Here is a 15883-nt window from a genome sequence, read left to right as displayed (position 1 = left end):
TTTGCTAGTAACATCCTCATTTTTCATGCAGGTGTTCATCTTTACATGTCTAACTGAAGAACTTTAATATGTGTAAGATACTTTGGAAACAAAGAGCTCAAGTTTGGTATTTTTTTCATCAGAAAGAAATAAGACACAGAGTAGATTATTTAGATCAAGGTCACTTAGAGCACTGTCATAATTTTATTTTCAGCGGGATGAAGACTTTACCCATATCCCTGCTACTATTTTGGACAAAAACAATGTAAATTTTGTAAACAAAGCACATTTTTCAAAACTACAAAGGGAAAGAAAAAAAAAAAAAAGGACCTCATTATAAGCTGCAAATAATCCTTTAGCAAAATGAAAATGATTTAAAAAATAATCCCACTAAACACATACCTAGGCTGTCATTCCAAATTCTCTTTCAGCCAAGTGTCGCTCAGACACTTGATCTGAATTCCACGATTCAGCCTTCAGCACTTCAGATTTCATTTACTGCCCCAGTATACAGAATGGCTCAGGTTGGAGGGTACCTTCAAGATCACCTACTTTCAAGTTCCTGCAATGGGCTGGTAATTTATTGGTCCAGGAGGAGAGGAAAGGAAGGAAGCTCCGTGTCTACATGGCAGTCACTGAGTTGAAGAATATAAATTAAATAAAGTACAGATCTTTATAGATTATGGCAAAATGTACCTGCCACATCCAGTCTGCAGAGACTCTGTCATGGTAAGCATCAGAATGATAATTAAAAAAGCAAGTTATAAGGACAGTCTGCAGGAACTGATTTTACCATGCATGCGACCATTTATTGCTTGAACTTTTCAGAATGAATTTGTTATGCAAAACACCACAGAGAAAATAAAGATAGCCAGCAAATTCCCAACTTTAAGTTGGCTGTACAGACAGTATGGTCCATCATAAGATTCCTCTGAGTCTCCAAAGACAGGCATAGGTATAGACCCACAGTTGTATTAAATGATAAGCTTATTAAAAAACAGCTTCTGAGGAGGGTGCAGCCAGGAGCATGCCTGCAAACTCCTTGTTGAATATCTGGTACACAGATGAATTGGAACAAAACTGTAATCTGTGCATTTATCTCCCCGAAGTGACTAATGCACTGAATTTCACAGGCATTCTGTGTTCTAACTTCTTCATTTCCCAGAAAACACTGCTGAGGTCTAAAAACTTCTGAAAAGCTTTGACCAAGCTTACTAGTTTCCTGAACATTCAGTAACTAGCAAGTCTTTTTACTCATACTATTAACAATAAATGAATAGTCCACCAATGCCAGGCAAGAGGATTGCAGTCCTCCACAGCTATGAAAGTATCTGAGTAATCTCAGCAATACGTGCCAGCTGTGAGTGTGGTGTTTTTGAAGTGCTGTTAAAGTTCACTGCATGTTTAATTTTTCATAGTTTATAAATTTATAACCATTGCCTATTTGTGGTGTAGGAAGGTCTGGAATCAGAAGGTCGATACTGGATCATTTAAGGACTAACCCACAAATAATTTCTTCCATGGTGCCAGATGAGAGAGTCGAGAGAGCCTGCAGAGGTTTGTGAGGAGAAATAACACTTTTCTAAGAGTGGTCAATAGTGGTCAATGCATTCAACAGGAATTCTGTAGTCTGCCTCTGATGCAGGGCAGAAACTCAAACATCTACCCTCCCAGCTACCAATGAGCCACATCAGGCCCACAGTTAGCAAAATTTAGTCTACCAGTGATACACAAAGGACAAAATACAGTACTAATTGTACGAACAGGACTGTAGCACTGGGATGTTTGAGACCCTAATCTTGACCTCTGCTCTTTTGCTGCTGTTTGAGCCTACAATATCTGGGACAGCCAGGCTTTGAGCCACTTAAACCTGCAGCCATGGTTCTTCCTCCCCATTCCTTTGCTCCTGGTCCTTTCCACAAAGGAGGGATGGTGGCATATTGGAAGATTCTGCTCTAACTAGAAAACAAGCAGCAAGCAAGATCTTTTTCCACATCTCCAAACTTTGGTTGGTGACACTCCACTTTCTTCCTGACAAAGGGATGAGGTGTTGCAAAGAGGAGGGCAGAAGGGCTTGAGGTCCAAGGGAGAAATAAAACATTCTGGGATGTGGAGGTTTCTATGGGAGAAAGAGCCTCCAAATGGAGAGGAGGAATGTCCTGTGGAATCTTGGTGAGGTCAAGGATCTTGCTCCAGGGAAAAAGATGTAGACTAAGGACCTCGGCACCCCTCTGGGTGACAGCCTCTACCACAAAGCAAAATCTTGGGATAATTTCTGATCTCATTTCAGCCAGGCTCCAGCAGTGGCAGCGCAACTATGAATTATGTTTTTTCTCGATTTGTAATGGAGCTTTGACAGAAGACAGTTGGATTTTCAACATCTCACATGATTCAGCTGTAGCCAAAAGAATATATAACCTTTCAAAAATCTATTTGCATAAACACTGATCAAAGATGACACTTCTACCAAGATACTCTACCCACAGTAAAGAGAAAAGACACTAAACATTTCCACCTACATCCCCAACCATGCGTTCTTCAGCCACAAGATTAATTTTGGATTAGTTCTACACACTGTGCTGTCCTTAAAAAGTCTCCAGACTGTCCATGCCCTCATTTGGCACAGGACATGTTACTAGACCTCTAGGAGCATCACTGGAATAGCTCTCCAGTATGGCATGCCCCTCATCCTGGTTTATTCATTCTCTTGGCAGACATGCAAAGAGCCAAACCATGCTATCTCCACTGCCGCTCTGCTGCTCAGCTGTTTACTGCTCTGTCATCTGCCAGCAGCGTTTCACTGGACTAGGCACAAAGTATGAAAGAGCTGATGCATGGAGATTGCAAACAGAGAAGACCATTTCCAGTGAGGTCTGAGAAGAACAAAATCTCCTCTTTCCTAATGCTATTGAACTCTTCAGATTAACCCTTTGTACGCTGCAAATCCTGCTGGGTTTCTTGCCATACCAGTGTGCAATTAGTGGTAAAGAGCAATCAGTCTTCTTAAAACTGAAGTATTGATTACACTAACAGTAGGAACACAGAAAGTAGACAAAGCAATTTTAGAATAGAAGTCTTTATTTTGTGTCCATCTCTCCTTGTTCTTACATAATGATAGCGTAGGTCAGCCTGACTTCTTCAGATGCACAGCTGACAATTGCTTCAGTTTTAGCAGTCACCTAAAAGCTTCCTGTTTTGGAAAGAGAAGATCTCTTTTTAGACATCCAGAGTTCCTCTGTTCCCATCAGTTCCAGCACTTCCTCTGCATGTTCAACCTTCTTCTCCATTCCTGTTCTCCCTATAGCTTCATTCTAGTATCTACATATAGCAACTGTCCCTCAGACTTAGCTAATACAGCTCATCCAGTAGTTACGTGTTTATGGTATGCTGTATTCTCTAAATACTGGTGGAAGGTTATGCTATAAAGACATATGTTGATTAACTTTCAAGTGGCTCACAGTTTAAAGCACCACAATAGGATCAAAGCAGATGGATGCAAAGTCTAGATATACCTGCAAATTTATGTGTGAACAAAGGACTTTTTAAAAAGACCTGTTCTCACTGTAATGTTTAAAGATTTTTAACAACTGTTTACTCAAAGAACACATACTTAGAATAACAAAATATAGAGAAAAAAAATCTTCAAATATGCTAGAAAATAAGGAGCCCCGACACCCTTTATTTGCATCTGTTTCCAGCATTTCATTTATTTTGTATATGTGGTACATTTTGCGAATGTGGATGCATTGCATGCAGATGATTTCTTCTCCAAGCAACTGTTTGTGTAGACGGGCTCAGTTCTCTGGAAGTTTATAATGTCTTCTCCCAAAGTAGCTGTTTACATTACTCTCATAAGATCTCTTTCTGCCATTGTTCAGACACGCACAAGGTCTGCTCACCTGCACATGGTACAGCTTGAGCCTCATCAGATTCTTCAGTAAATAAAGACGAGCACAGACAGAAATCTCACAACACACTTTTGTGTGAACATGGGTCTGGCTGTGATGATGTGATGGGAGGATGGGAAGGTTACGTGTACACCACTTCACATGCAGCAGCTTTCTGATACACACGTGCAATAAGACTTGTACATAACCACAGAAAACAGGACAAAAAAAGTGTGACAAGACAAGTGTGACTTAAAGGCTATGCTATATCTTCCATACTTTGACAACTACACAGTTCTCTGGCTGGGATTGCTCTCCCCAGAAATATGGTAATGTATCTTAGCAACAGAGGCGAGGGGGGAAGGCTTACTGTACTGTAAAAAAATTCAAACAAAATGTATATAGCTGCTGACTGTTATAAATACACCCCTACCACTCTGAGGGGGTGTTCAGTTATACTCCTGATTGCTTTCCTTTCACAGAGGGGCACGGGCACTTCTCCAGCTCTCAGCTCACCCACAAAGAGCCTTAACCATCCTTCAGCTGCAGCACTGACGACACAGGTTGTGCAGCACTGCCTGCCCCTGCTCAGTTGGGGGGGGGGCCCCCCCCCCAAAAGCCAATACAGAGCACCCAGGAGATAACCACTGTTGTGAGCCAAACTATCGCTCCCGCAGGTGTTTGGTTGCCAGCCTCCAAAGCCGCACTTCCCAGCTCCTCTGCCCCAGGCAGCTCAGGCTGCTCAAAGTAGGGCTGCAATCTTTCACCATTCTCTTGTCAGGAAAAGAGAAAGCTTCCTGCCACCTGGCAGGTGCAGGGTTTGCACAGTTACACCTATGTGTTTCCTACAATTAAAATAATGTGAATGCAACCTTTATCCTTGCCTTCTACCCAAGTTCTCCATCAGGACAATCCTGCTGCTCAATTCCCACCTCCAGAAAATCACGGCTGAAAGCACAGCAAAGCGTTCCTCCTCCCCATGGATGCCAGGGACTGCACCCACTCTGTGCTGTGATGTGCGAGAAGCACTGAAATGATCTAAGGGAGTGGTTACAAAGCGAGGGGAAGGGCTCGAGGATTTGAATGACAAGCCAAGGTGCTGAATACATCAATGAAAAAAAGTGAAAGCACCTCTTTCCTTCAGTGAGAGCAGGTGGGCTTCAATTTTCTTTCAGAGTATTGTCCCCAAGCAACTCTGGCAATACCTATGAGCAACAGCCTCACCTAAGCAACCTTCCAGCAAAGAGTTTGCTCAGGCTTCCTGGGAGCGAGAACAGACATTGCTCGCCTCGAAGGAAACTTTACTCAATAGCTGTGAAACACCTGGAAATCCTTTGGAGGATTCTTGCCCCTCAGGAACCCCTGCTGCTTGCTATAGCAGATCTTCATGCATGCAATATGGAGTGGGTATATACTCAAGGATAAAACAGGTGGCTGCTGAGGGTTTGCTAAGGACAGCACGTCAGAGAATCAGAGAAAATCCCGTATTGGAAAGGACCCACAAAGATCACCAAATCCAAATCCTGAAATCCAAACCCTATGTCTGTGAGTTCTGTCCAAACACTTCCTGAACTCTGGCACTGAGGGCCCATGCCCACAGCCCCGTGCAGTCCATTCCATGCCCACCGCCCCCTGGTGCAGACCCTTTCCTTAATCCCTCCACCCGTCCCCTTCATGCTCCATGCCGTTCCCTCGGGCCCTGTCGCTGTCACACAGAGCAGAGCTCAGCGCTGCCCCTCCGCTCCCTGTGAGGAGCTGCAGCCGCCATCAGGCCTCCCCTCAGCTCCTCTGCTCTGCGCTGAGCACAGCGAGGGGCCTCAGCTGCTCCTTACACACCTTGCCTCTTCACCAACTTCATAGCCCTTCTTCGGACATTGTCTAATAGCTGTATGTCCTTTTTGCACTGCGGCACTCCGAGGTACACCTGGCTGAGGCTGGGCAGGCATCACTTATTTCCTGCAGAGAAGGTGGGGCAGCTGAGGGGTGCAGAGACCAAAAAAGCACGAGTGAGTTGGCTTAGATTGGCTTAATGCCACATCTAAAGGCTTCTGCAGCACCCAGCCTCACAGTGCCATTACTCCAGAGACGCAGAGGCTAATTTCATCCTAAGTGTTCTCATCCTCTGAAAGGCCACACTCGACTGCTGTTATTAATTCCGTGCATGATGAAGACATTTAGAACCTCGCAGCCTTTTTAATAAGCGGACGCCAGTCATGCCCCGCTCTTATGACAACACGCCGTTAATGCAGCAGATGAATTTCCACACACACACGGACAGGACACGCGGTCACAGAGAGATGGCGACGGCGCGGCCCGGCGGGGCGGCGATGCCGATCCCACCGCCCCCGCTGCCGTCCCTTCGGGGCTCTCGGAAAGTTTCCTCCCCGCCGGACACACCGCGCCGACACAACTTTCTCCGCCGCCGCGGGGAGGAGCGCAACTTGTCCGGCCGAGCGCGGGCATCGGGGCCGTGCGGAGGGAACGAGGAGGAGCTCGGCGCGGGGGGAGGGGGGAGATGGAGCCGGGGCGTGGGGAAGCCGCTCCCGCCTTCCTCCTCCTCCTCCTCCAGCCCGGCAGCCAGGCGGCCGCTGCCTCCCGCCCGTGCCGCCGCAGCCGGGACGTGCCGCCGGGATGGCCGCTCCGGCGGCTCCCAGCCTCCTCCTGCTGCTGGCCGGCGCCGCGGGGCTCAGCCGGGCCTTCTTCTCGCTGCCGCTCCGCGTGTCCCAGCCCGCCGCTCCCCGCGCCTCGTCGGCCGCCCCGCTGCCGCTGAGACCGGGGAGCGCCGGAGGAGGGCAGCGGGACGTCCAGGACGAGGTGGGCGGCCTGGCCTTGGCCTCCGACCCCGCGGGCAGCCTCAACTTTTTGGCCATGGTGGAGAATCTGCAGGGGGACTCCGGCAGAGGATACTACCTGGAGATGCTGATCGGGACCCCGCCGCAGGCGGTAGGAGAGAGGCGGGGGGCAGCGGGGAGCGATGTGGGGGAGAGCAAGCATCTCGGCAGCCGGGCTCCGCCGTGCTCGCTCCAACGCAACTTTGTCTCGATGCCGGGCACGGCGCAACTTTGCAGCCGAGCCCGGAGGGTCCGCTCAGAATCCCCCGCTGAACTGCGCCCCACCACCGCTTCAGGAGAGCCGCCGCGGCGTGCGGGGATCGGAGGGAGCCCGAAGTTTCCTCGCGCCCTCCTTCCCCTCCCCGCCCCGCAGCGCCCGAAGTTTTCTCGCGGCCGCGTCACGAGACGGCCGGGCTGCGGAGGGGCTGGAGGATGACTGTCAGCTGAGAGGGGCCGTTTCCTGGCAGCCTGCGGGGCTTCCACCCTTCCCCCCCTTCACCGACCCGGAGCTTGCTCTCTGAGGCCGAGCCCTGGCGTTCCCCGTGTACACAAAAATCTCTGTTCTTCTTTGGCTGTTCTCTGTAGCCAGGAGGCAGGGAATGCCAGAACGCCCAGCCTGCAGAGAATGTGTAGATAGCACGTTTTTGGGGGCTTCTGTGGGATTTTTGTTACACCTGCATGTAACTGTAATTGAAGTGTTTGATAGCGAGCTTGATATTTAGGAATGAGTCTCTTATTTTACAATCAATAAATGGGGTTAAGAAGGAGCTAACCAGGTCTGAGGTACCCAGGTGTGGCCTGTTAGCCACAGAGGACAGAAATAATCCCTCCTCCACAGTGTATGCTGTGTTTTTTATGGGCTCTGAGAGTGTGGCATTGCATGGTCTTCATTCCTTGGAGGAATGTTCAATATTGTTTTCCGCCAGCATCAAGATATCAGGTTGAATTGGACTAATAATCCAATTCTGTGTGTCTTAAATTAAAAAATAATTTCAGGCAGAAAGGGTGAATTCAAAAGATGTCATCTTGCATGTCTAGGGGGATCTTGAAAGGGAAAGAAATGGAAAAGGAAAAATGTGACAGGTTCTTGATAATGTAACTAGAGGTCTGCCCTCAGTATGCCTGGAGACTTCACTTACACTAACAGCCAAGTATTACTTGCACTGCATGCCATGCAAACGTGCCTTGCTGATTTTTCCACCTGGAAAAAACTCCAGTTGCAAAGTTTTCATCATTTTGAACCAAGTTCTGAGTTCTTTCAAGGTTAATTATTTAAAGGATCTCTCCTGGTGGCTAACACATAATAAGTTGTATTCATGTGAGCAGGCCCACCATGGTTGCCGTAACGTTATAGATGCACTTCCAGAATGTCAGACCCCAGGATGTAGTGATGGAGCAGAGTGCAGTTAAAATGTATTTGCTACTTTGGGTAAGAATTTGTTATCTTGTTCCCTACCTGAAAGTGGAAGACTTAAAGACCATGAATGTGCTTGTTGCTTTTCTGCTCTACAATGAGCAATAGATCTGCTGCAGTACACTTCCACTTGCGTCTCTCACAGTGCTGGCACTGAAAGCAAGTGTCTTGGTACTGCCAAGTGCTGGGATCACGTCAAACTCCATGGGCAGGCAGTTGCTAGAGTCACAGGGGACCGTGATTGGGTAGGAAAGGAGAGATGTCTTAGGCTAATTTAAAGGTTCCTCCCAGCCTGACTTTGCCACACATGGCAAGCTAGAGTGTATACCTTGAACACCTCCCTTCTATGACCCCCTGACGTGGGACTTTCCCAAAGCTAATTCCCTTCCTCATTCAGTCCCCTTCTGAGCCAAGACACACACGGCACCGCTACTCCAATGCTTTGCCATCGATGAAGAGGAATCCTGCCAGTGAGGAAGAGCTGTGGAGAAAAGAGCAGAATGACCAGGGAGCAAGGCTACTGCTCTGCACAGCATCTTAGTGAGGGGGGGGGAATGCAAACAAGGCAGGAGCATATCAAGACCAGATAGCAGGCTGTGAAAAAAGGCACAAGATTTAATGTTGCAGTTATAAGGCTGTTGCTAGCTTTGCGTTTAGTGTTGAAAGCCTGCTGTGCCAGTATGGGGGTAAACATTAGTTTCACAAGAGACTTTAGCATTCTTGAACTTGTATTACTACTTAACTGCATTTGTAGAAATTTTTCTTTTCTAATTTCAGTTCTTGGAAGGAAGCTGCTATGAAAGAACTTATATTTTCAGGTCATTTAAGGCACACAATTTGGCTTTCGTTCCAAGTCTGATTTGTCATACAGCAGATAAACAGAACAGAACTGAGCTTCACAATGGCAGTTCTGAAATACTTGTTCTGCCAATATAAAAATAGAGCAGTTGTGTGAAGTCAATTTTTTTTTTTTCAAGAGAGAAAATTTGAGTGTAGTCAGTCCAATTTTGTAAAGTATTTGCAGTGAAAGTATTTCTGACCATTTCCAATTTTACTATACATGGCAGATCTCCAGATTAGCTAGCAGATCACCAATAGTTCTCATTGCCTGCATTAATTTTCATTCATACACACACATCTCTTCTACGTCCTAATCTCTAGGATTATGTGAAAGCTGAAAAAGAAAAAAGGTTTTATATTGTTTTGCATTGAAGAGTGTGATGTATTTGTCTCTTGCATCGTGAGTGTATAGCCTCCTATTTCTGATGGCTTATGTGCTTTACACCTGTATAGGTGCACTTTTTCCAATGCTAGATTTAAATATGAAGAGGCAAGAGTCCAATATGAACTGTGTACACTGCTCTCGCTTTTTATTTCTTTAAATAATCTGATGGAATTCCTCTGCTCTGCCTTTTATTATTTTGCCCGCCTTGAGATTATAAGCACTGTGCAGAACTGAATCAAAGATCATTCAGGCATTTGTTCACTATCTTCTTTGTAGTTCTGTTGATATTAATTTTGCTACTCTTAGAAGCCTTTGACCAATGAAACAGTCAAACTCCAAAAGCACCCCATGTTCTTCACAGCTTTTTTGAAGTCCATGTGGACCATATTAAATCTTAGCAAATAGAGTACTGTTGTCTCATTCCACCTGTTATGTTAGTCTTTATTATATGAAGTAGTGGCAGTCCTGTCAGTCTTGCTGTGTTTCCAAATTGTGCTTTTGTTGAGATCATACAAATATTATACCTTCAAATTCGTTGCAAAGGGAGGGTTGGCATGCACCACTTGAAAGCTCAGAGTCCTGTAGCTATGGTTTGATTAGTGGGTATTGAAACCATGGTAGGATCTGATTTGTGCTCTGAATACGCAAACCCTTTCTCAACCCTGAAATTTAAACTTCTCATTCTGTGTACAAAGAGATTTTGTTTATTGTTCCTACTAATAGCAGTTCGTTCTGTGCAGGGGGTGAGCAAAAACCTCTCCTCTGAACTTTGCTGGTGAACATGTTGGGTCCAGTGGTCTTTGCTGCAAAATGCAAACTTCAATTTCCACATAATCAATGGGAGGTTGTCTTTCACTCAATTTATTCCAGTTATTAAAGAAAAGAAAGATATGTATTAAATATCTCAAGTGTGGCACAGACTTTTATAATTTATAGCTTGAAACTTTGAAGGTGATGAACGCACATATTAGCAATTTCTGAACATGCAGCCATTCTTCCTTAATTGTTGATAGCTTTCATATTCAGGGTGAATATTGTGAGGAAAGATTCAGCTGCTCTTGTAATTTCATCACTTCAATAGTTTTGCTATGTTAAGTGATAAGTGCCTGATTTCTGCAACTGTGTCATTCCCCAAGAAGCTAAGCTTTGTTTTCTTCATTTTGTTTAAAAGGAGTTCACCTTCCTTCTAGATACAAAGAGAAAATTTGAAAATATGATCCTACCAGGTTCAAATACTAGAAGGCAAGTTCCAGCTCAAGTCTCTCATTTCTTTCCCCTTCTTTTGTTTTGTAACAGTTACGTGGATCTCAAAAATATATTTTTGAGCTTTTTATGGAAGATGAAAAATGGAATGAAGATGAGTGCTGTGACGTATTGAGTATTTTAAGGTGGCAGCACAAAATTCTTTCAGATCCCTCTGCTGGAAGTACTGTGGAGATGCAGCGTACTGCTGTTACGTGATGAGTTGGGTAGATTTTTTTGTTGCTGTTGAGTACCAGCAAAATAAAAAAGACAAAGACCTGAAAATTACAAGAGACAGGGCTGATACTCTGATATAATGTGCTGGGGTGTAATATATTTTTGGTCAAAACAAAAGTAAACAAGAATACCAGATTTTAGGTGACGAAACTGTCCCTTTACAAATCTGCATTCCAGCACCTCCTTTGTACAAAATCAACCCTTCCAGGTTGACTGCATGGAAATAGTTAGAGCCAGTATTATAAAAGCAGCCCAAATCATGAGTTAACGACAATGTAGTGGCCTTAGTAAAACATGGCACAGGGAGTACTTTGTAGCAAGGCTTTGCCTTGGTTTGTTTTGAGAGGTTCATCATGGCCTGTAATGTCTATGTGCAGTGTCACTGAATGGAAGAGGCTAGTTCCTCGGGATGTCCTGAAGGACGAATTCTTTAGCAGGGTGTGCTGTGACAGAACAAGAGGAAATGGTCTCAAACTGAAAAACAAGGCGAGATTTATACTGGATATAAGGAAAGTTTTGGTTTTTTTTTCAGTAAGAGTAATGAAGCGCTGGCACAAGTTGCCCAAAGAGGCAGTGGATGCCCCATCTCTGGAGACACTCACGGTCAGGCTGGACGAGGCTCTGAGCTACCTGATGTAGCTGTAGGTGTCCTCGTTCATTGCAGGGGAGTTAGACCAGATGGCCTTTAAAGGACTCTTCCAGCTGAAATGATTCTATGTGCCAGCACAGATAGGTTGGATTAGAGCCCCACCTGCTTTTCGCAGGACGCTTTACTGAAAGGCGCTTAACTTCAGAGCAGTGCTAGAATATGTTATCCAGTGTCCCTGGTCATAGCAAACACAGTTGCTGTTCCTGGGCAGTTGGGGCAGAAGGGTGGCTGTGAAGATCAGTGACATGGCAGAAGGTGGCAGGTTCATACTTTTTACTGCCCCAAGCATTTATTTCATCCCCTACCAAGGCAAAAGCATAAAGTTAAATTTAGAAAAAATAAACTAGAATGTGTACAAAGAACAATGTTGCCTATTATGAAGGAGTGAAGCAGTTGGGATTTGGAGCAAGAGTGATAAAAAAATAAAATAAATAAATGAAAGAAGGAAAAAAGCCAGGGGACAAAAGAAAACCCATGTGGAATTTGGGATTATTAAGGGAGGAATATATATATATGTATTTTAAGCTCTAACCAGAGGTTTCTGAGCTCCAGGGATATTATCTGGCAAGATCAATTTAAAGATGACTGTACTTTGCAGTGGTGTTTAATTTTTTAAAGGAAACTCATGACTTTGACTCTTTGTGAATGTTAACTGCTCTGTTTGGTGTCCGTGTTTCATTATCTTAGAAAATGTCTCAGTTATTGTAGGTGAAGTTGTGACCCAAAATGTTATCTGGTTGTTGTCAAGTATAAGTACATTTGAAAAAGGAAACTGAGATAGTTACATAGCCCAGCATATATGCTTCCCCAGTCTGAATCAAACGTTCTTCTCTCCCTTTTCTAACTTGTTGTAAAATATAGAATTGATCAGAATTTATGTTAATAAGTGAAGGAACTTGTTGCTTTAATTTATGTTCAGATTAGGACTTGAAATCAGGTTTTCAAAGTAAAAGAGGTAGTATTGAGCTGCCTGAGAAAAAGGAATTTTTTTTCCCTACCATTGATGGAACTGTCATACATCCTACTACTTTTTAGCCTCATTTTGCTATGTAAATGTGAGCTTGTGAAGCAAATGGTATGCATATTGTACAGATACCAGACTGCTGTAGAAATAAAGAGTTTTAAATTTGAATCTATATCTGTTAGCTCAGCATCCTTCAAAGCACTTAAATAGCCCAGGACTAAAATCTATTTTATCTGTGGCATTTTGCACATGAAACCTCTAGTTTTAAAATTATACGTTAGCCGAATATGTCTCCTTTTTTTTTCTGTGCATGTCTACGTCACAGACACTCATGAGAGGAAACTTTGGCCAGTTGGACCTCTCACTGCTACTTTATGAGGAGTATTGTGGGACTGATTCATTATTTTTTTTATAAGAGACCTCCTCAAATAGGTAAAGCCTGTGGAATACAGTGGAGAGGGAATCTGAGGAAAATAAGTGAGCTGGAAAAAATCTTAAACAAGTGAAAATTAGAATTCATGGAATGCAATTAATGTGTCATAATTAAGAGGCTCTTGAAGAGAATCTGTGAAGACAGTAATTGCACTCTACAATCCTGTTACTGCTTACTAGTAATTTTAAATCATGAAAAGTAAATTACTTGTAGATTTTTGTCGTCTTTGCACAGCTTGTGTGTACTAAAATTAGTTGGCTTTATTTGGCTTTATGTTTGGTGTATTTTTGCACCTAGTTACTAGCAAAAACTGCTGCTAAGTTATGCTACATGCATTCAGAGAAAGTGTCTCGAAGTCATTGATAGTCCAGTTTTAATTTAAAGAGGAAGGTTATTAATGCTGCAGTAACACTTGGGAAGCTCCTATTTAAAGACACCCATTGATTCCTAGGGATCCATAACTGCTTTGCCAGCACTGCTTTTTCCCATTAGGATTTTCTTTTTGGAAGAAAAAGCCAACTCAGGAGCCAAGAGTAACCTTTGCACTTGAGGGCCAGAACATAAACCTTTTCTCAGGAAAGGCCAACTCCTGCCATTTGACAGGGAGAAAGTAATCAGGCTGTTTTGGCAGCTCTCTCTTAGGTAATTCCTTCTGATATTTGTTTGTGGATCTGCCTTGTGAGCGGGCTGCAGGCAGTGCCTCAGGGCCTGCTGTGCAGTGAAGCCTACCTTCAGCACTGCAGCAAGGCCAAGTGAGAAGGTTTTCTTCCCGCCTAGGCTCTTCTTTCTCGTTCTGCTGCCACACCATACCTCACTTTGCCTCTTGCTTCATGCCAGGTCAGCCTATGGGCTATATGGGGCTTTTAAGGAAACAAAAGGGTTACCTAGAAGGCAGTTATATGGAAGGGTGGCACCAGTCTCCCTCTGTTCCCTAAAGTCATTTTATGTGGTATTAGAAAAGAAAAATGCACAGTTCAACTGCAGATTTGTTTTTCTAGATTGCAACTTCGACTGTGAAATCTTGAGGGGGAGGTTTTTATTCCTCTCTTTTTTTTCCTACTTCATTAGAATCATAACTTCGAAAATTCAACAATTATCAGCCTGCTCATGCAGAACGTCTGTCAGCCTTTGCAACATAAAATATTGGTAGTTGTAACATCTTTTCAAGACAGAGCACGCTGTACCCTTTTGGAAGTTATTTAGTGCAGTGTTATCAGGCTGCTTGAGCACAGTATGGAAAGCCCCGTGTTTTCCTTCGTGGAAGGTGCTAGGTGTCTGCCGCAAGTGAGAGGGAGTTGGGACATGTCAGAAACTGATTCATCAGTCCTGCTGATGTTTTCCTGTGACTAAAGAGATTTTTATTTATTAATTCATTCATTTTTCTTCTCCCACATTCTAAGGTGGCAGATATGACAGAGTAGTCCAAAGGTGGTCACACTTTGAAAAAGTGTGAGAAATGCTGTAGCAAGGTAACATCTGATGAAGTCACACTGCTTCAGTTTATCTGTCACAGAATAATCTTCTCATTACTTCACAGATGCATAGTCCTTCAGGGAATAACGCAAAACATTTCACACAATCCAGAGTGCCAGTTTTTTGCATTTGGACTGCTGAAATAAATAATGTATGGAAAACAAAATCAGAAAGTTTCTCAGCAGCCTTCGTTATAAATGCTGGAGCGTGTTACATATTTCAGCTAAAGTTAACTTTCATTAGCACCCTGTTTATTGTTTAAGCTAGCCTTGTCTTGGCAAATGATCAAATACCAATAATACCATCTACATTTTTATTTGGATTTAGGAACTTTGTTCACTTCAGGTATGCCCTACAGTGTTTTCCATTTATTAGTCATACTTTCAGTGCTCTACTGGTCTGAGCACCCCAAGCTTCAGCACGAGCAGCAGAGTGACTGCATGCTGCAAAGCTTTGAGAGAGCCATTCCAGGCAGGACATGACATTTAGAAACCCTGGGCAACTGTGGTTCCTGAGGTACCATCATCACACAGTGGATATTAGCCCCTGGCTGAAGCAGAGCATAGTTTACTCCTTCATACAGGTTGATATTTGGAAGGGTAGCAGGAACCTCTCTATGTGAAACAGCCTTTGTAAGCCTGAGAGAATAAAAAGTATTTTAACTTCCTGCCCTAAAAACTCAGCCTGGTATCTGAAAATAAAGCTGTGTTCCTGCATGCCTCTGTGTTCTCCTGTGTAATAAAGATTTTTATAGTAGAACTTAGTTAACAGTTGTAACGATGTATGAGCCACAGGCAAAGCTAGTTCATTTCCCAGAGCTGCTGCCTCCACAGAATTAGCCAGAGTAAAGAGAGTAAAGTGTGCATGTTTGAGAAGGAGAGAGAGAAATAAATGAGACCAGGAGCAAGGGGAGTAATACTGCTGTTTTATTATTATTTTTTTCAAAATAAAAAATCATATCTTATTTCACTTGAAAATCACGTCTGCTTTTCAAATTGCCCTTCTGAATTTTTAAGTTATAGTGTTAGAATAAATATGAATAAAAATATCGTAATCATTTTTAATAAATCAAACTTTGTTGTGACATGACTTATAAGCTTTTTCTTTTATTTTATTTTCAAACAGTCCTTCCCAGTCTTATGAGTTGGAAAGCTGCTTTTTGTGTATGCCTTTGAACTCCACTGTATGATTCCAGTAAATACCCATGATAACAATCAAATTCTGCTCATGATAATACCCTAAATAGGTCAGGTGGAATGGGGAGCAGAAGACTACCATTACTTGCATTCCCTGTAATAATTACCAGGGTAGTAAAAACAATAGAGTTGAGTCACTTTGTTTGTGCTCAGAGACCTGGAGCTGCATGTGTACTTTCCCCGGGCTACTTGCATACATTCCCATGGCTGATCAAGGCAGCACAGAGCAGTGGTCAGCAGTTTGACCCAATAGCTTTCTCCAGAGATGTGGCACAGCTTTTGTAGCAGTGAATGCAGTCTAAATAGCCAAATTGCAGTCCTTCTGTTTGTCGCAGCTGGACCTGGTGTGATGT

The 15883-nt window shown here is 43.7% G+C and overlaps 1 protein-coding gene across 1 annotated transcript in view; it reads left to right on the top strand.

Annotated features, from left to right (window-relative positions):
• The first annotated feature begins 6497 nt into the window (after positions 1 to 6497).
• Positions 6498 to 15883, top strand: part of BACE2 (beta-secretase 2) — a 51155-nt gene continuing 41769 nt past the window's right edge. The window contains exon 1 of the mRNA XM_042867873.1: positions 6498 to 6809. Coding sequence (XP_042723807.1) covers positions 6498 to 6809 — 312 coding nt within the window. The remainder of the gene's footprint in view (positions 6810 to 15883) is intronic.

This window comes from Lagopus leucura, unplaced genomic scaffold (assembly GCF_019238085.1).
Source record: "Lagopus leucura isolate 7727_CA_CO unplaced genomic scaffold, USGS_WTPT01 Super-Scaffold_100001, whole genome shotgun sequence".
NCBI lineage: Eukaryota > Metazoa > Chordata > Aves > Galliformes > Phasianidae > Lagopus > Lagopus leucura.
The sequence above is the reverse complement of the archived record's forward strand: the minus strand, read 5'-3'. Positions and strand labels throughout refer to the sequence as shown.